General features: G+C 40.2%; 1 protein-coding gene across 6 annotated transcripts in view; it reads right to left on the bottom strand.

The window, feature by feature from the left end:
- The window catches only part of LOC124123760, a 126,108-nt gene that overhangs the window by 84,562 nt on the left and 21,329 nt on the right, over nucleotides 1–20,217 (bottom strand). For all 6 annotated transcript variants that reach the window (XM_048383962.1, XM_046486929.2, XM_048383964.1 and 3 more), the window contains exons 2-7: nucleotides 12,142–12,310; nucleotides 3,506–3,735; nucleotides 2,766–2,967; nucleotides 1,914–2,038; nucleotides 946–1,144; nucleotides 340–477 (exon numbers count right to left, since the gene is read on the bottom strand). In XM_048383962.1, the coding sequence (XP_048239919.1) occupies nucleotides 340–477; nucleotides 946–1,144; nucleotides 1,914–2,038; nucleotides 2,766–2,967; nucleotides 3,506–3,735; nucleotides 12,142–12,202 (955 nt within the window). In that variant the 5' untranslated portion in view covers nucleotides 12,203–12,310. The remainder of the gene's footprint in view (nucleotides 1–339; nucleotides 478–945; nucleotides 1,145–1,913; nucleotides 2,039–2,765; nucleotides 2,968–3,505; nucleotides 3,736–12,141; nucleotides 12,311–20,217) is intronic.

Genomic DNA, 20,217 nt, shown 5'->3' with positions numbered 1-20,217 from the left:
GCAACTCTGTCCCGAAAATTGTGATGCTGGGTCAGCAAGACCTTAGACCTTTGGGACAACCATGCCACATTGCTCAGAAGGCCTTGTTGGACTCAGATAGGATTACCCGAATACTTGGAACACTGAGTATCTACATGTTGATTTAGTCGACAGTCGACAATATTCCAGCTGTATCAGAGCATCTGGAAATGCATCCTTCACTATGGCAATCTGAGGCTCATATTACTTGGGTCCTACATCAAGCACAGGGTACGTGAGATTACCCGTGCCCCCTGAGGTACTATACCCACATGGAGTGTTGGAGAGGCACTGGCTTCTAACAGGAGATCTATGACATACCTGCACTTATTGTGGTGTTGAATGATGTCTGAACATCATAGATGGATGACACTTCTACATTGACATTGAAATCAGCCACCTGGGAAGATGTGTTGATGGATATGGAACCGTTCTTTAACACAGACATTGCGATGTCGGCTGTAAGGGAGAATATATCTTGTCAAAACAGCAATCGGGTGTTATGTAAGTACAAACTCAACAGTTGTCATGAACTTGTTCAGATTTTAATCACAATTTTTTATTACAAAAATGTTGTAATTAAAACTTGATCTGCAATCAGTTGAATAAAAATGACTGGAATACTAGACAACTTGAAATCCAATCCAAGAACGCTAATGAAGTAAAAATGATAACCCAAAACAATACTGTAATGCTAGAGACCATTTCTACCATCACTGTAGGTTCCTACGTTTGTGTCAGTTTGGATGTTTCCATCTGAATGTCTGTCAACATTCAATAGAACCAGTTGTATCGATCACACTAAACATCAAATCTGAAGTTGTCCTGCCTCAGAATCTGAATCCCACAGACAAGAGAGAATCTGAAACTATGGTTGTCATAGAAACTTTGAGTTATGTCCCCTTTGCAAGGGTCAAGGTGACTCACCTCCTGATAGAACTGTGACCTTGTAGGAGATGCTGTTCCCCGCTGCCGACGTACATGACAGGGGTTTGACTGCAGGCAGTGGCACCGTAGTGTCCACATTAATGATGCTCGGAGGGTCATCACAGGTCACTGCATCATTGACCAGCAGCAGCGTGAACACCTTCTGGGCAGACAGGGGCGGGTTCCCGTCATCCGTCACCTGGGATAACACCAGCACTTTCTTATTACATTTCTTTGTGTATTTGATGCTTAATGGTCAAGTGGTAGAGCGTCGGAGAACAGAAGGTTAGGAGTTCGATCCCCGGCCGCGTTAAAAGATGGTACTTGTTGTTACCCTGTCTGGCGCTGGACATTAAGGGGCTATAATAATAAGAACTGGTACGCTTGGGGTCAGTATACTGTGTCTGAGTGGGGTATCCATGTTAGCCTGTGGTATGGTATCTCAGTGGGCTAGCACAAAATATATCGGCATTAATCCGGACTAGTACCAACAGCCACACACACGCATACACACACACACTCGTTGTAATTATCTTGAACGCGATAACCCTCACCTCACCTTCTTATTTCGATTAGACATTTTAATCTGACATGACACGTATTATCATTACTTTTGTTTTTACTGTCTCTAAAGTTGAAACGAGACAGTGAGATCTACACTGGTAACATTGACATAATTACATTGACAGTGAGATCTACACTGGTAACATTGACATACTTACATTGACAGTGAGATCTACACTGGTAACATTGACATACTTACATTGACAGTGAGATCTACACTGGTAACATTGACATACTTACATTGACAGTGAGATCTACACTGGTAACATTGACATACTTACATTGACAGTGAGATCTACACTGGTAACATTGACATACTAACATTGACAGTGAGATCTACACTGGTAACATTGACATACTTACATTGACAGTGAGATCTACACTGGTAACATTGACATACTTACATTGACAGTGAGATCTACACTGGTAACATTGACAAGCCCTGTCAGGTCTGCAGGTCTCGTGTAGTTGATGACAGAATTGTCGTCTGCAATGCTGAAGGCCGAGACCATAGTGCGTGGAGTCACATCTGTAGCAACACATGGTGGAGTTACAGGAGACGAGTCTTGGGCCAATGTATGTCCTTGCAAAGGGCAAGGTGAGATAAGGCCTTATTTGGGCCCAGAATGAGCATAATTTAACAAATGATCAAACCTTTTAGAATTTGCTGTGAAAGTTGTCAGATGACATCACAGTAATCAGATTTTTCGTTTCAACACTATGCATGTTTACGACTTAAAGCTGCAAATGTATTGAAGTGGTTAATTTTGAGAGGTTACCAATCTAACTGTGTTAAACGACTTAAATCGGATTCGCTAAGACTGTACATTAGGCCATGTGCCTGTTCACCTGCATGCTACTACGGTAGATACTGTTAAAGGAAAATTGCATGGCGTTATGAAGACTTTAATTTGTTCTGTAAATAGTTGTTTTCTATAACAAAAACTGTCAATGCAGAAACCATATCCTAATGAACACAACAGCTTTGTAAATCACGCAAAATAATATCTGGTAATTCCTGAAATTGAGGATGTTCATAAATTTGGAACACCCATGTTGAGAAAAAACATACTCATATTAACTGATTTTAAATTACTTCAGAACTTAAGACTGAGTCCAGCCGATCTTCAGATGTAAATTTGCACTTCATCCCCAACATAATCAAGTGAGGTACAGTAACTACCCAGTACATCAGATGGCATGTTTTATTTATGTTAATTGAAGCCATATTTCATTAACTGATATTTAAAACTTGCCTGATAACTGAATTGCTAAAATGCCATCAGGGCTGGTGTCGACTGGTATGTCAATCGTCTTTGGTTGGGTGAAGGGAGGGATGATTATGATATTTGGAATCAGGTCACTCCCAAACACTGGAGCTTCGTTGAATGTCACACATATCTCAAAGTCGTCATGAAGGGGGTTCCTCGCAATGATTTGTGTTGCAAAAATTGTAATCTGGAATATACATGACAGATTAGTTCATATAAGTAAGAAATAAAGAGTAAGATAACGACAACAGCCTTTATTCAGTTTTATTCACCGTTCAGCTTTGTAAGCCAATGTAAGGCCGACTCATTAGATCACAATTTACAATAAGGAACACATATGTCAGGGCCAGAACAGGGCCTTAGGATATGTTTAAGGTACTGAGAGTGACCCTATCATGGGAACAGGGCGTGGACCATTATTTATGCACGACCACTTTTTCCCTTTACAGGCTGAAATGATACAGCGAGAATATCGTCGACTGTAGCTATGAAAAGACTGATAGAGGTGTCTTGAATTTTCAAATGCAAAGGTTCCTGGTAATGATATCTTATTCATTTCATTTCTCCATACCTTATAATTAGACTCAGAGTTCCCTTAGTTAGCAATATAGATCATAACTAAAACGAATGCTATGGTAATTCAACCAATTAATAATAAAATGTTTTAAAACAAATCACCATGTGAAAATTATTTCCCCAAGAACATTATAATCGCGAGTACTTACACAATATCTAGACTGAGTAAATTCTGCCTTCAGAAGCATGAGACAGGGGCCGTCAAGTTCCATGATGTTGAAGTTGCTGGAGGCAATGGTGTAGTTGAGGTCGTTGGTGCTGTCGTTGCATGTTGGTGTAGTTGAGTTGACACAGTAGATTGGGTCTCCAGATAATTGCTGTGTGCGGGTCATGGAGACGTTCACTTGGGGTTCACATTTCGGACCTTGGGTGATGGCCACTGAAAACATGCGATGATTAAATAGAATCATTACACAATAAAATCAACGTGACACCAGTAAGGCCACTACAAGTTGACCATTTCTCCTTTCAGAATTGCACCCTCTTTGCTTCTCATGAGGAACAGATGACTATATTCACCAACTTTATGACCCTCTGGCTTAAAACGGTTTGCAAAAAACTAACTGTGTGGGTCGTGCACGTGTAATTTCTTTGCAGATACCCTCTAAGAAAAAAGACGATCTCAAAATTATAGTAAATCATCCATACATAGAGGGGAACTTTGATCGGGTCTATTGGAAATCCTAACAATTTTGTTTAAATAATATATAATCTACATTTGTTGCCAAAGTCAATTTGCTTATGATTCCATGAAGATTCCGCCTGAGAATGGATCGGATCATCCCCAGTGCTGGTCTTCAGAGGCGCCCGAATGGATCGGTTGGTCAGACTCGATGATTTGGTTGTCTACGTGTCATTGTGTCGTCGTACCAGATGGAATGGACCATTGCTCACAATATCAATCACTGGATTGTCTGGTCCAGACTTGATTATTTACAAACCGTCATCATTTTGCTGGAATATTTGTGAGTGCGGCGTAAAACAACAAACAAACAAATTGATTTTAGTTATCAATCTGGCAGTTATAATTTACCTAATTAAACAAACAAAAATGTCTAAATTTTACGAATGACACCCTATAAGCAGTCAACAGCTGCACTGAAAATGGGCACCACACCATTAAGCATTGTCAAAGACGTTGCTTCAGCAAAGTTCTTCTATCTGTCTTTAAGATAGTTGATCCAGGTTACCCATGTGAACTGTGGCTGTTACTAGAGGTGGCATCACTAATTCTCGAGGGAGATTGTCCTCGTAGGGGCTTCATATACCCGAGGCAAGAAGCATGAGTTGCAATCGTTATGATAATAGTAAAACTACATCAGTAAAGTCTACGCTATACGTTCCTGCTGGGAGGATTTCGGTGGTAGTTTGTGATATTAAGGGGTTCGGCCCCGTTGGATCTTTCCCTGAAAAAAACCGTTAGTTTTTAAATGAGTGAATGAGTGAGTGAGTAGTGTTTACTGCAGCAAGCTTTAGAAAATCGCAGCAATATCACGGCGGTCATAAACTAAAGGCGTCTGGCCCAGACAAACCAGTGCCTAATCAGCACCATCAGGAATGGGGTGTGGAAGTGAAATAAATCGGGTATGAGATATAATGCTAAATGCACGATACTTATTATTCAATGAATAATTCTACTTAAAGAATTATAAATAATAGTAAATAGCGAAGTTCACTACCTCGCCCCATAGTCGGGACATGACACGCAAGAAAATGACGACGAATGAGCCAAGTCAAACCGCTTGACCACACTACTCCCATTTCAATCACCTTTTTGAGGAGGGGTGGGGGGTGGGGGGTGGGGGTGGTACCATTGCTGGCGCATATAATGGCGGTCTGTAAATAATCGAGTCTGGATCAGACAATCCAGTGGGTGTCATCACGAGCATCGATCAACGCATTTAGCATACGATGACATGTATCAACCAAGTCAGCGAGCCTGACCACCCGATCCCGTTAGTCGCCTCTTACGACAAGCATGGGTTTCTGAAGACCCATTCTAACCCGGATCTTCACGGGTCTTGTAAACATTTGACCGTACTCCTAGAGTGCCATATTACATAATAACCAGTGTGATGACGTATGTTATAATGCCACTACAGTATACGTGTAACAGGTATATCGTGACAAGTGAAATAATTTTATTTTTATTTTTATGAAACTTAAAATATTTATGACACAAGGTGAACAACGTTTGGGCAACAAGCTGAAGCGTACATAAAATAAAGTGTACCATTCGTCGGGAGCTGGTCACCTGGAATAGTACGACAATGTTTGTTTTATCAAAGAGTGAGTCTGAAGGACTCGTCTTTTGACTCTTGTCAACCAGTCCATTCCTGATTATGCAAACGTGAATAGTTTTAAATTGTGGTCTACATGACCCCGGCGTTCGTATTTCGTGTAGAGTTAGATGTAGTAACGGTAGCTGAACTTTCCGTGGGGATGACTTGATAAACACATTGGATGCTACACGCACAGAAACGACGAACTGGCATCAGTATCATGAGGGTGCCACTCCCTCCTCCCCTGAATCCCGAATACCATCAACTTCTTCACTTCGAGTTTCATGGTTCATCCCTTGACTCCCAAATACTACTTAACAGAAATCTGTTAAAATGATGCAATTTTAAGCTTAATTACTGAAAAATAAAATAAAAAGGAAACATTTATGTACACCATTTTTGTTTCTAAAATGTTGAATCTGCGTGATAAACACAATGGTAATTGCGTCCCGCGTATATCACTGCCCAGTCTCAATATCCTTTAAATTGACTCACGAATCCCGCGTACCGAGAGGAGGGGTTGACAGCCTCAGTCATGGCAGTTGTTGATATGACTGAGCACGGAGCTATCGACTTCAAGCGGTTGTTCTGCTAGTGCCCAGCTGTTATCAAGTCGATTTCGGCGGGATGTCGTCTTTCTGAACGCGTACCTGCCAACTTTGACATACATGCATTTCCACTTATCCTTTCGCCTCCATGTTTCAGCACATTTCTGTTTATTACCAAAATGTTCAACTCGGAGAAGATCTCGGCCAAAATTCAGGACCTGACAGTTTGCAGTAAACCGAAGTACCCAATCCACACGGACAACTCCTCCACGTCCGCCCGAGTATGCTCAAGGGTTATCGGATTTTTAAAAAGAAAAACGTACTTTCATAGATTTCAACACCGGCGAGGATCGGTCCTTAGCAACCAATAGTTGTTTGACGAACTAACTAAAGATAAGATGTGTGACCTCATTTATGCGCTATCGTTGTTCATGCTCTCGACCACTGGTTTGTCTGACCACAGTACAGCTGACTGCGGCGTAAATCAACATTGCTTCACTCGCTCTTTCATAATGAAGCTATGTAAACACGTGTTAAGTATACAAACATGTTTTCTCTTTAAATATGTTCACCTGATGTCTTTTTTCATTTAAAAACACTCGGCTCACCCCACCCTCTGCACTATTCTATAACCATGCATGAATGAACGTACAAACTGTTTAAACGAACTACTTGTACTATTAAACGTATTAGTATGCTATAGTACTTTCACTACAGCTGTAAAGAAATACATTTTTTAAACGAAAAAAAACGTCCGCCCGACACAAGATCAATTTGTACACATGGTCAGGTTTACAGATGTATATAGTGCACGTGCAAATAGTGCGCTGTAATCTCGACTGGTTTGTGCCCGACACTGAAATTGACAGTTCGTCTTCAAACTGCACGTGAAAATCGTGATGCCTGTCCTCTATCTCTCCATCAAAATCTATGCGTGTTTAACAGTTAATAGTGTTTTGTAACACAACAGTAAATATTTTCTTTATACATTATCAGTGAATATGGCGTCAGTATATACATCACAGAAATATCTGTTTTACATGGGGGAAATTTGAATAACTATGAATTAAACCCTTGTTCAATCTCATTAATATCAGATCTTAGTTCTCGCTACCGTTTTAACACTATCAAAATCTTTTATAATAAAGTCAATTTTGACCAGCTTTGACCAAGGTTTTCATAGTGTAACATACCGTCAAAAAATGTTACAAAGTTTTTAATTGATGGACTTTGATGGAACAGAAACCGGTCTCATTTCTCATCACACTTATAATTTAGACAACCAGAATGTACGGCCTCATTGTTTCAAGAAGAAACCTGAACGTTTCCCTGTTCATGCTCAGATAGTTGAATCCTCTCTATCCAACCCTTGGAGAAGAGCATCGTAAGCTCTAAGCTGATGTCAATCCTGGGGCCATAATTCAATATTCCTTCTCAACATGACAACAGCAAAACATTCATCCTCAGCAGCACCAATCTTGGGAGGTGAGGTGAAATAGGGTTTAACGTCGCGTCCAAGATTATTGCACTTATATTGCGACGTGCACGTACGTGTGTGTGTTTGTGTGGCTGCTTGTACTAGTCCGGACTGATGCCGGTTTTATAGTGCTAGCTCACTGAGATACCATGCCGCAGTTTAACATGAATACCAAATTCAGACACATTATACTGTCTCCGAGCCGACCAGTCCTTGTTTTAGCCCCTTAATGCCGAGCGCCAGACAGGGTAACAAGAAGTACCATCTTTTAACGTCTTTTGGTATGACGAGGCCGGGGATCGAACTCCGGACGTTCCGCTCTCCGGGCGGACACTCTACCACTAGACCACGGAGGCGGTCTCTCCAATCTTGGGAAGATAATGCTAGCCAAAACTTTAATGACAGTAAACAGCCCAACTTTGACCATGTACATTTAATCGGCATTTTTTTTCACCAAGATTTTTTGTCAAAGTTTTTGATAGTGTATCCGGGGGTTGAGAGTGTCATGTATAGAATCAAACTTAATTCCAGCTCAGTTCAAATGAAATCAAAGGTCTTTTGATCAAGAACCACCATCAGTGTACATCCAAACATAAATACACACAAACTGTCGCGTCACGATTGCTGCTTAGCGCCAATGAAATAGTACCTACTGTCGCCATATTATAACACCTAACGGTTGTAAATGTATTTACTATGGGGTAAATACGGTAACGAATGTGATTTGAAGAAGGCTGTGCACGTGAAAGCGGTGGCGTCACGTGCTTAAGGTGCAGAGGAGAGGGCAAGAAACACCACTCGAGGCCTTCGCGTCACACAGGCGAGCTGTTGTCTTCTTTGTTTGTTAAAAATATACACATAAAGGTAATCAGATTTTTAGTGTAATGCTTGTCTGTGTTGGACGGCCTGTTATTGCAGTGTTGCCGAATGGCAGGTAAAACCGTATGGGAAAAATTGCCGCAGGGCATTGAGTGCTGTTTAGCACGGAGAAGGGTGTTGCTTTCTTTCAGTGAGTGATCCCACAGAGAGGTGATTCAGGAGTCCGGACATGGATTTGTATACACAAGAAGACCCACCGTCCAGATAAGTTATCTTTATATTTTCAAAAAGTTAATTTCGCAGTAATTTATAAAGTGTTCAAGCGCGATATTACAAGGATATTGCAGTATTTCGTAACGGTTTTATGTGCCAAAAATATCAAAATGTACGTTTTTGTTACAGAAAGAATACCTTAGAGAATATGGAGTGTCGGTGTTTGGAATGGAATATAACACGACAGTCGCGTGTCTACATGTATGATTTTGTAAATAAACCCGCTCGCCTGTTAACAGCGGTAGGCATTACCCATGAGTGGAGTATGTTGTCATAGTAAATGTTTTATGTTCGGTTGAACATAGTGAATTAGAACATAAAGTACGTTATAAAATGGAACGCGTGGACACATATCTCTATCAGAATATGCACACACACACACACACACACACACACACACACACACACACAAAAGAAATTGAAATCGTATCTTACCATGTGTGTCCAATTGAACCCACTTCAAACCCTTTCTGGTGTTATAGCCGTATTCTTTGAATAAATGACACATGTTTATTTCACCAATAGGTTGGGCCTGGTGCTATTCATTTGAAAATGTGAAAACATTTAGATGTACCCAAATAACTATTACGTTTGTAAAAGACACACTGAATGGCATTTGGATCTGAAGTTGTCATGTTTGACATGTTTCTGTCATTGTGAATATGTCATGCTTCTGTAATCTAACAAAAATAAATATTTAGTCATAACCTACACTATTGATGAAATTTCTATACGAATATATTTTTCTTATTTCTCACAGACCTTGACAGATATCATGTTTCTTTTGTGTTGCTTCATAAATTTAGAAAATATGTTTATTGTCCGGAACATTTATTTAATTTGGTTGTCGTCCTGAGAGCGTTTCGCGGTTTAACCTTTGATAATCATGATAAACTCGATTCGTTTTCGGTAACCTTTTTAAGGCGCATTAAACTTGATCCGTCCGTGTTATCACGATAATAAATCCTGGTCTGGTCGCCTGGGATATACAATCCATTGACACATGTAGATATAAGCTTTTAACCTATCGTGTTTGAAACCAACCACCTATATTGCTGAAGACATAAACGACATTTTGCTTTCAGACGTGAAATATACAACATGCGACTATGTTGCTCAGAAATTTGAACTTGAAAAATACGAAAGGCTGTATGCATTAAGATACGGGAGGTCTAAAACAAGCCATCCACAGTAATATGTTGTTGATGTCGTTGAAGAACGTCGTGACTGTTTTATGTTGATGGAGTCAACCTTATTCAACGGAAGCCTTTTAGGGCCATTTTTTTTTTCGATACTATCTTGAAATTTTAGGGCAATTTGTTTTTTTATTTTTTTCGATTCTAACTTGAAATGTTAAGATACTAAGTTGAAATTTCAAGTTATTATCTTTAAATTTCAAGATGATTATCTTAAAATTTCAACTTTGTATGTATCTTAAAATTTCAACTTATTATCTTAAAATGTCAACATAACATCTTGAAACTTCAAAGTTAGTATCTTGAAATTTCAAGAAATTTAAAAAACAAAACAAATTGCTCTAAAAGACTTCCGTATTATTCTGTCATTCACATCGTTAATGCGCTTTTTTCAATGATTAAATGTTTTATAAAACTTTGATAATGTCTAAAGTGGCAGAATTTAACGGGTCCCTTGGATCGGATGCGCAAACCGAAGGTTGATAGAAGGAGCATCGACCCTCTATGGTTATGTTCGTTTTCACACAACCGCCACGTCACAGCTGGAAAGTTGTCTGCTTAGGTGGTTATTTATCATATTAAATATTCTTATTTGTTTGTTTGTTTGTTCGTTGTTTACCGCCGTACTCAGCAATATTCCAGCTATATGACGGCAATCTGTAAATAATCGAGTCTGGACAAGAGAATCCAGTGATTGACATCTAGAGCATCGATCTATGCATCAACCAAGTCAGCGAGCCTGACCACCCGATCCCGTTAGTCGCCTCTTAGGACAAGCATCGTCGCCTCTTACGGCAAGCATGGATTGCTGAAGACCATATTCTAACCCGGATCTTCACGGGTCAAATATTCTTTTGGAGATTTCGGATCAGAATAGGTCTCCAGTGCTTGTCGTAATGGCGGACTGAAATTGGGATTGGACGGTATGCTTTGTGGATTGGTTGGCTGTGTGCCTGGTTGATGCATGACATCGTATCCCAATTACGTGGATCGATGCTCATGGTGTCAATCACTGGATTTGTCTGGTACAGAATCGATTATATACAGACCGCCGTCATATAGCTGGAATATTGCTGAGAGAAACAGAACAAACAAAACAAAATCAATGCCCCCCCCCCCCCCCCCCAAAGAAGAATATCAAATGATCAGTCCCTTACATCAACACCAAAAGGCCGTTATCCTGCAATCTGAGTCATGTTGTGAAATGTGTGCCTGCACTGGGGTCTTGACGAGCCACAGGTATCTGCCAATCAGTATCCATCATCAGGTGTATTCACTGAGATACACTCAGTCAACCTAACTGTTGGAGGGTCTCGTTACAATGTGACGCACGGAACAGCGGATACAGTGATTGGTGATTTACAAAGAGATAGGTCAAGTTAAGTGCTTGGAGTTTATGCCGAGAATTCTAATATAAACACAATTTCAAAAGAAAATCACGAAACAGCACTTGTAAACAGATGTAGGAGAAACAAGACACTTTTGTTATCAAATTGATGAGTTTGTCATGTCAACAACACTGTTATAAGAGTTTTAAGGGGAATTAGCTGAGTAGGTTTAATTGACCTTCAGAAATTATGATAACATGCAGATAGTGTCTGAACCCATGCATATACACTTTCAGACCTTTCTATGACTATACATGACTATTCTATGCCGTAAATAAAACTGATTTCGTTCATTAGAGAAGATCCGGGTTAGAATATGTCTTCAGTAACCCATGCTTGCCGTAAGAGGCGACTATGTCGTAAGAGGCGACTTACGGGATCGGGTGGTCAGGCTTTCTTACGTGGTTGATGCATGTCATCGTATCCCAATATCCCATCGTATCGATGCTCATGATGTCAATCACTGGATTGTCTGGTCCAGACTCGAATATTTACAGACCGCCGTCAGATAGCTGGAATATTGCCGAGTGCGGCGTTCAGCAACCAAACAAACAGACGAACAAACATTTGAGAGCGTGTATGGCCCAGTTGTCTACGTGCTCGCCTTTGTTTCCGTGATCCGCTGATCGTGGGTTCGAACCCGAGCTTGGGCTCGATATTAAGCCTTGCTCTGTAAAGCTGTAAAGGTCTACGACATGCGTCACTCTACCATTTCCTTCACATCTCTTATAAAACGGAATACTAGCTGTTCCAGGCGTCATGAAGCAAACGTACACACACTATATTTTTGTTATGTACTTACCATTCACACAGTGGCACATGAGTATAGCCAGAACGACACATCGCACCGCACATTCCCCCATCTTTGCAGGGAAGCTAGACTAGTCTCTTCTACGTTTTGAATTTGGCGCCGAAGTAACTTGTGTGAGTCATCTCTGCGCGAGCTGCGGCGGGTGATGGCCCATGTCAAACTGTGAAATAGACAAAGCAGCATACAGGCAATGGTCAAATATTCCAGAAGGTGATCAATAACAAAACGAACCAGAGACCAAATCATTCAAATTAATGTCAGTTTAACTCCAGACCTGCCCATACAAGAGCCGTGTCTCAAGAGGAGAAATGGCCTATGTGGTTATATGTGAGTGTATATGGTTTTACGCCGCTTTTGACAATATCCCAGCAATATCACGCCGCTAGTATGCATCCGAGGTATGCAATGTACCAAGACATATCTTTGAATTCAGATTTTAGTTTATGTCCTAATTTATAAATGTGGGTTACATATTTCTATACATCTCTATATCTAAAGTCTCCGATTCTCAAACTGCTCCAGCGGTAAGTGAATGATGTCTTAAGGCACCAGTCAGCAATATTTAAGTAATATCACGGCGCACTGTTAATATCGAATCTGGACACATCACCAGTGACTGACACAATGAGCAAAGATCCGCGCTACCACCCGATCCTTACACCAAGCATGGGGTACTTGGGACTCGCTTTGACAGCATGCCGACAGGGCTCGTCCTCCCACGTTAAACACATTGGCAAAAACACTGAAATACTCTTCAAAGCGGCGTTGAACCAAACTAACTCACTCGTAAAAATGGCTCAGAAACTGCACACATAGATAAACCAGTACAATACACCTTGTCTATCTGATGTCAGCCAGGTCCTTAGACAATCAGTGCCGACACATGTGTGTTTGAGAAAGCAACATTCTGTCTCCCTAACCTTCTGTAACAGATCACAGCATGAATGCCCTTGTGTTTAGCCTGATGAATGATATGTGTTTATTCTGCACCTAAATGTGTTAAGCGGAGGCCGAGGAAGTTTAGGCAGAGACTCCTGTATTCCTATGTATTAAAATATTGTGTAATGTGCTTATAGTGTTTATATCAAGCGTTTACTTTCACGGATGTCATGTGCAAAGCGCACCTTCTCGCCGTAAACAGAGAGGCGATGAAAGGATAACGGTAAAGTAAACGAGCATGAAAGACAGTCATTCTTTCAGACGTGTGGGGCCGGGGTGTGTAATCACAATTCTCTTATAACGTATACAAACATCAACTTTGCAATTAAATACGCAATAAGAACAAAATCCTATCAGATATATCAAAACATATTAATGCGGCCATGGTCATGCAATTATTGATAACTTCTTATCATGAAACGGTTTGGGTTTGAAATAGTGTAAATTATGAAGAACATGAAACAGACACGCGCAAATAGACATACGGACTAAACATATGCGAAAAACAAGTGAGTGTGGTTTAACGCTACATAAAAATTGTTTTTCAGACTTATAAAAGACAAAGTGATGAATGTCGAAGGCGTTCACTACTTGAAACCCATGTCACACCCAGGAACAAGAGGGCTGAGAATCTGCTCCCACAAACAGCGGAACCGGACACGACTAAGGGACGTAACTCCGCAGAGAGAATTTCTGCACCATAAATGAGTATAGATGTTATCTTTGGCAGGAGCTACAGATATTTAACGACATCTCACTGACAGCGCGATGTACACAGCCACGGCTAGACTGTCTCACAGACCCCGATCAGTATTATATTCCCTTCTGGCCAGCTTTTTCTGTAATGCTTCAGCACAACTTGAAGCAAGTCTAGATTTCCCACAGGTTCTGAATCTCCAATTTCTGAATCATCGGTTATCTAAACGTTTACGTTCATATATGGACGGTTCCCCTTAATGCAAGGCGAAAATGTACAGAATTTATGTATTTTTACTATGGTTCAGTGTTGAATAGCCTTGAATTAATTAAACTAGTCCTCACGTACTCCCACTGTTATTCAGTCTCACAATCCCCGAAAATATTAATTTCCTATTTCCCAGCCCCTACTCTAACGATATTTCTCTAAACGAAGCAAGTCTAGATCTTCCACAGGTTCCGAATCTCCCATTTCACTGGGGCTCCTTTTCAATTAAAATGGGGTTGTCTGTTTCCATCAAAACTATATATTTTCACTGTCTAAGCGTTAGTCTAAGCCACAGACATAGCCACAACAGAAAAGGGATGGCGTCCCAAAGGAAAGGGTACCGTTTTCGATCTGGAATATTTAAAGTATATTAAGTATTAATTTGAATGTGAGATGAAATGAGGTTTAACGTTGCGTTCAAGATTATGTCACTTATATAGCAACCTTCAATACGAGATTAACGAAATCGATTTTGAAAAATCATTAATCTGATTCCTCTTAGGATTTGACGTGTAGATATATATTTAGGAAACAAACGCGGTTTCCATTACAATGTCATTTTTTCTGTGTTGGATAGGGTGAGGTGAGGTGAGGTTAGACGGGAATTAACGTCGAGTTTAAGATTTCTTCACCTAAAAACGACTTGCCTGCAGGTGTATGTATCTGCTTGTACAAGTTCTGACTGATGCCGGTTTCATAGTGCCAGCTCACAGAGCTTATACCATGCCGCAGTTTAACATGAATACCCCGCTCAGACACAGTATACTGACTCCGAGCCGACCAGTCTTTGTTTTAGCCCCTTACGCCGAGCGCCAAGCGGGTTAAAGATAAATTTCATCGCTTAACGTCTTTTGGTATGTCAAGGCCAGGGGATCGAACCACCGACCTTACGCACTCTGGGTATACATATTTGAAGGTATAGGCATGTACAGGTTTTCAAATAATCTATGATTTGAGCCAATTCGAGTTGTTGTATGATATAAATTCCACAGCAAACATCAGCACACTTTGCGACGGGGCTCAGCCCCCATATACAGGAGGGAAATATAGAACAGCTGATATTAAAAAGTAACGGATGTGGGCGTGATCACTGGCGTGAATTGAAACAGACATGCACTTTCAGATACAAGAACATACCATGAGCTATATGTTCGTAATGCCGGGAAAACCACTGAAGAAAGAAACGTGCACCATGTATTCCACAACATGCATTTACACATTCAAAAACATGAACAATTTCATGCAACCACAATCACCATTTTGTAATTCCAAAAAGGTTAAGGTAAAATAAAGTTTTCAACACCGCCATTTGAATTCAACAATATCAGGCATATGTTAATTCGTTTTTTGTTTTTTTTCAAAAGAATTGAATTGGGTCTTTTTGTCACGAAAAAGACATCAGCTCCTTTGAGTCGAAAATGATATCTACGTGATTACCGCTTGTGTGGCCATAATGACTGAATTCGGTCTTCCACGCATGTGCTCAGCGCCACCTGCTGGGGTAGTTTTTGCTCACAAATGGGTGTATCCCTGTTTAATTAGTCGAATAAAATAATCACTTTCTTACGTGGGTTCTTTGTGAGAGAAGCACCACTTGTGCGATTAAAGTGTATAATTCTTTAATGTAGACAATATGCAGGAAAAGGGTAGTGGTGGCCTGGTAAAATCCAGGTCCAACTTGACATCCGAAAAACTATATGAAAGACATCCATTGTTATGTCATATTGACCTGGGCTATTTCTAAGGAAAAGGAAATTTCATATTGTTATCCTCTTGGGTAAACATTAAATGTCGGCACAACAGTGTGACGCAGCTTAACCACATGTTCCAAATCAAATAAGTTAAATGTCATGAATTCACCTTAAAAACCATGAACACGTTTTGAACATACAAAAAGAGAATTTCCGTTGTTTTGAAACAAAAGAAAATGCGCAATCAGAAATTTTCTGCTGAAATTGACACTGAGCTATTAAAGTCTCGGATGAAACAGTACGAACGATTAAGACGTTTGTTGTTGAAACTTGTACGCATGTGTTGAAACGTACGTGTTACGTTACACTAGTAGCAATACTTAAGAGCAATACTATCCTGTATAAAAACAACACATGCCTCTCTCCTCCCTTTTGTTGCCCCCCGCCCACTAAACCTCTTCCCACTCAGATATATGATATACGTTGACAGGTAAACAGCTGCTTCAAATACGAGTTTTTGTTGATGAAAATTTCAGTATTTATTCAGTTGTGTTCACGAACCTTGAAATTGCGAACATAGACTCATTGTGAACACTTTGGATGTTCACATACTTTACGTTTGTGGCTACTCAGTCAGACTATTCTTAAAGGTCGCCTTAATAAAGCAGGGCCATCGATGTCCGGCGTAAAACAACATTCATCCACTCGCCCTACATAGAGGTATGGTTACATGGTTAAGGCATATTATACTGAGGACTATTTAGAAAGATGCATGGGCCATGAGATAGACGTCGAATTCCAATGTTTTACGTTAGTTACGAACGCTTGTAGAAATCATAGAATCTTGGTGTTGAATGCGTCTCCAATCGGAAACAACAAGGCAATGTTATTATTAAAGTGGACAACTCGCCATTTATAACGGCACCCTCCTCCTTGTTCTATTCCCACGGGGATTCAAGGGAAGACCGACCACGACTAACACCTGCTTGATGCAAACTCCATTATTCAAAAATAAACATTGATGTAAAGTCAACCTAGAAACATAATCAAGGCGAGTATGGATTCGAACCCACGCCAAAGGGGGGCAATTCTGTACATTAATTGCGGCGTCTTCGACAACTGGGCGACCCGCGCACCCCTCCCTAGCCCCAAACCAAAAAACCAAAACAAAACAAAAACAACAACATAAAAAAAACACAAAAAAACCAACAACAAACAACAAACAGAAGATACTGGGAGAAAAAACGTTGCCTCAGGGTTTGTACCAAACCAATTTTCACTGGTTATGCTATGTATATGTGTCTATAAATCGGTAAATATTATTGTGTGATTAGTAGAGCTCGTTAAACTCGGGATACCAAACAGATGTACGACGCGTCGTGTAGGTAGCATCCAGCATAAATAGGCATCAGTCACTGGAAAACGACCGAAAGCACCACCACCGATGCACCTACAGATGCACAAGATCACACTAATGCTGCATGCATCGAACTCTAGCAACAAGATGAGATTAAGGTTTAGGCAGAAACAATCATCAAGTTCTTCCAATCTGATTCAAATCTTCTACGCAGTGATTTCAAAATTAGGCCATATGGCTTTTCCTCCCTCAGTGTGCAGTGTTATGAAATATCATGCATTATGATCACATATTTACGCGTGATAGTGGGTGCAGGGTACACACAGATGTGTGCGTGGGCTCCCCCCGCATCCCCACGTGCGTCCACCTACATCTGCATATGATGCTCTTAACAATATTAAACAGGGAGGTTCCTTATGTCGAGGAGGGAAATATCGTCACTTTGTACTAAAATGAAAAATAAAGTGAAATTTAATATTTCAAGAGTCTTCATTGTCACTTGCAAGAGGAAAAAGCTAAGTTTTTCTTTCGAATCAACACTGTTTACAGGCCCGCCATCACGGATGTCATTCATTTCCTTCCATTTTTATCACTTCTTGTACACATGGCAACAGCGTGGTAATAGTCCAGCAATGTGCACCGCCTTAACAAAAATTACATTCTCCCACGATCCAGAAAAAGTGTCAATATTGGAAGCATTTATCAATTTAAAATCAAATGTACTCAATTTCAAGAAGGGGGTAAAACAAGGTGATATTTTTTGTCTCCCACATTTGTCAATTGTTCAGCTTCTTACACTATACGTGCCAAAACCTGAACAAGTAACTTATCACTATACCGCTGATTATCTTGTTGAGTGCGTTTTTCACAAACAGGAGTCGAAATCAACTCGTTAGTGAGTTTAAGGTGAGGTTATTGGCGCCCTGTTTTTTCACCAAGAAAATCAGAAGTCGCACCGCTGACAGTCTGAATGTGATAAGGTCTGTAAGTGCCCTGATATCACACTTTCCCTCAACATCAGCACCGTATCAAATACGCTGCTGGAAATGTTTTTAAGTCAAGGTGGGTTGCGACGTTTTGTTTTTATTCAGTGTCAGACTCGATGCCATCTAATGGATCTTTTAAACATTTTATCGTTCTTAATTATACTGGCCTTGAGACGGCTGACATTAGATTGTCCATAGTTGGCTTTAGGCATAGAATGTCAAATGATTTTCACAGAACTAACTTTGTTTAGATAACAGTCACTGATACTTGTGACGATTTACCCACTTCGTGACACAATCTACATCATCAGCAGTACATGGCCGTTGCTGGGTGAGGAGACGTTAAGAAGTAAAGATGTAATGAGGCAAAACAACGTGTGAACTGGAACACCGATGTTACACGGTATAGATTGTCACATCATTTCAAGAACAAAAATAATGAACACTCGTTACTTCGAAGTCTTGGTAAGTATCGACCAATCATCGTGCTATCCGTAGTTTGAGACAAGCAGAACATATCGGGTTAGGGCCGTTCGGGTGAACTATGAAAGAAGAATCACCAAGACGTGTTCGGGTTAGACAAACTACACGTACATTAAAGTACATGGTAAGGTATTACCGGAGCTGTACTCGCCTACATAAACGACATTAAAGAAACAGAAATAAGCCACAAAACGTTTTACTGGACTATTTGCAACATTAGATTTAAATGTAATAACACAAGGGAAAACAAAATTACACACAATATACTTAACACAGGCTTCTATTCAGGAAAACAGTATGAATATTCCATAATCATAGCAGAGTAAATAAAGCAAACACGCAAAAAGGTAGCATATAATTTAGTTTGAATGCGCTCAACATGTCAGATTTTATGTGATACATCAATATATAACACGCGTCCATAGCGGCCATGTGTAAACTCGGATCGAATTTCTGTGAACAAATCTAGAGACAACATAGCTGAGATCATGTCTAACAAATGTCCATTTTCCTAACCCTGAGGTCTAAGAGATGTCAAGTATCTAGTTTCTAAACACAAGTAAGAAAGTTGTCAATGAATACGATAATATTAATAATTATGCATTGTTGATAATTATTCAGAGCTAACAAATATTGTGCCACTGACGTCCACAAAACGAATGTATTACAAGAGTCGCGCCGGTGCCTTACCGAAAACATAATGTATTATGTGTTTACAAGAACGTCCACTTCCTAACCATCAATATATTTCCTCTGCTGAAATGCCAAACCTGAACTACCTGTTTATATACACAATAACGACATGTATAATTTACCCCAACACGACAGTATCCGAACTGTCGACATCTGACTGGCTGTGTGTAAAGCTTGTTTCAACCTGGCAGCGTGTGTATAGCCAGACAACGTTGTCCAGGCTCGCCCAATAACAGTTTATGTTTGTGTTACCCTCTGTCTCACTTTTTGTCTTATTCAAGCATTCTCTACATAACAGTGTGTACTTAATGTACGCCTTTTAGAAATATCCGAAAGGATACACATTTGACAGGGTACACGTTTGATAGGATACACTCTTGATAGGATACGCTCTTGATTCGAAACACTCCCGATAGGATACACTCTTGATAGGATACAATCCTGAAAGGATACACTTTTGATGATTCGATACACTTTTGATAGGATACACTCCTGATAGGATACACTTTTGACAGGATACACTTTTGATAGGATACAATTTTGATTCTTCACACTCCCGATAGGATACACTCTTGATAGGATACACTTTTGATAGGATACACTCTTGATTCTATACACTCCCGATAGGATACACTCTTGATAGGATACACTTTTGATAGGATACACTCCCGATAGGATACACCCTTGATAGGACACACTCTGGATAGGATACGCTCTGGATAGGATACGCTCTGGATAGGATACACTCTGGATAGGATACACGCTTGATAGAATACACTTTTGATTGGATACACTCTCGATAGGAAACACGCTTGATAGGATACACTCTCGATCGAATACACGCTTGATAGAATACACTCTCGATAGGATACACTCTTGACAGGATTCGATTTTCGGATACAACATTTGATAGGACACCTTTTTGACAGGATATGTCTTAATGGTGGACTTTTT

This window comes from Haliotis rufescens, unplaced genomic scaffold (assembly GCF_023055435.1).
Source record: "Haliotis rufescens isolate VD_foot unplaced genomic scaffold, xgHalRufe1.0.p SCAF_5, whole genome shotgun sequence".
Taxonomy (NCBI): domain Eukaryota; kingdom Metazoa; phylum Mollusca; class Gastropoda; order Lepetellida; family Haliotidae; genus Haliotis; species Haliotis rufescens.
The sequence above is the reverse complement of the archived record's forward strand: the minus strand, read 5'-3'. Positions and strand labels throughout refer to the sequence as shown.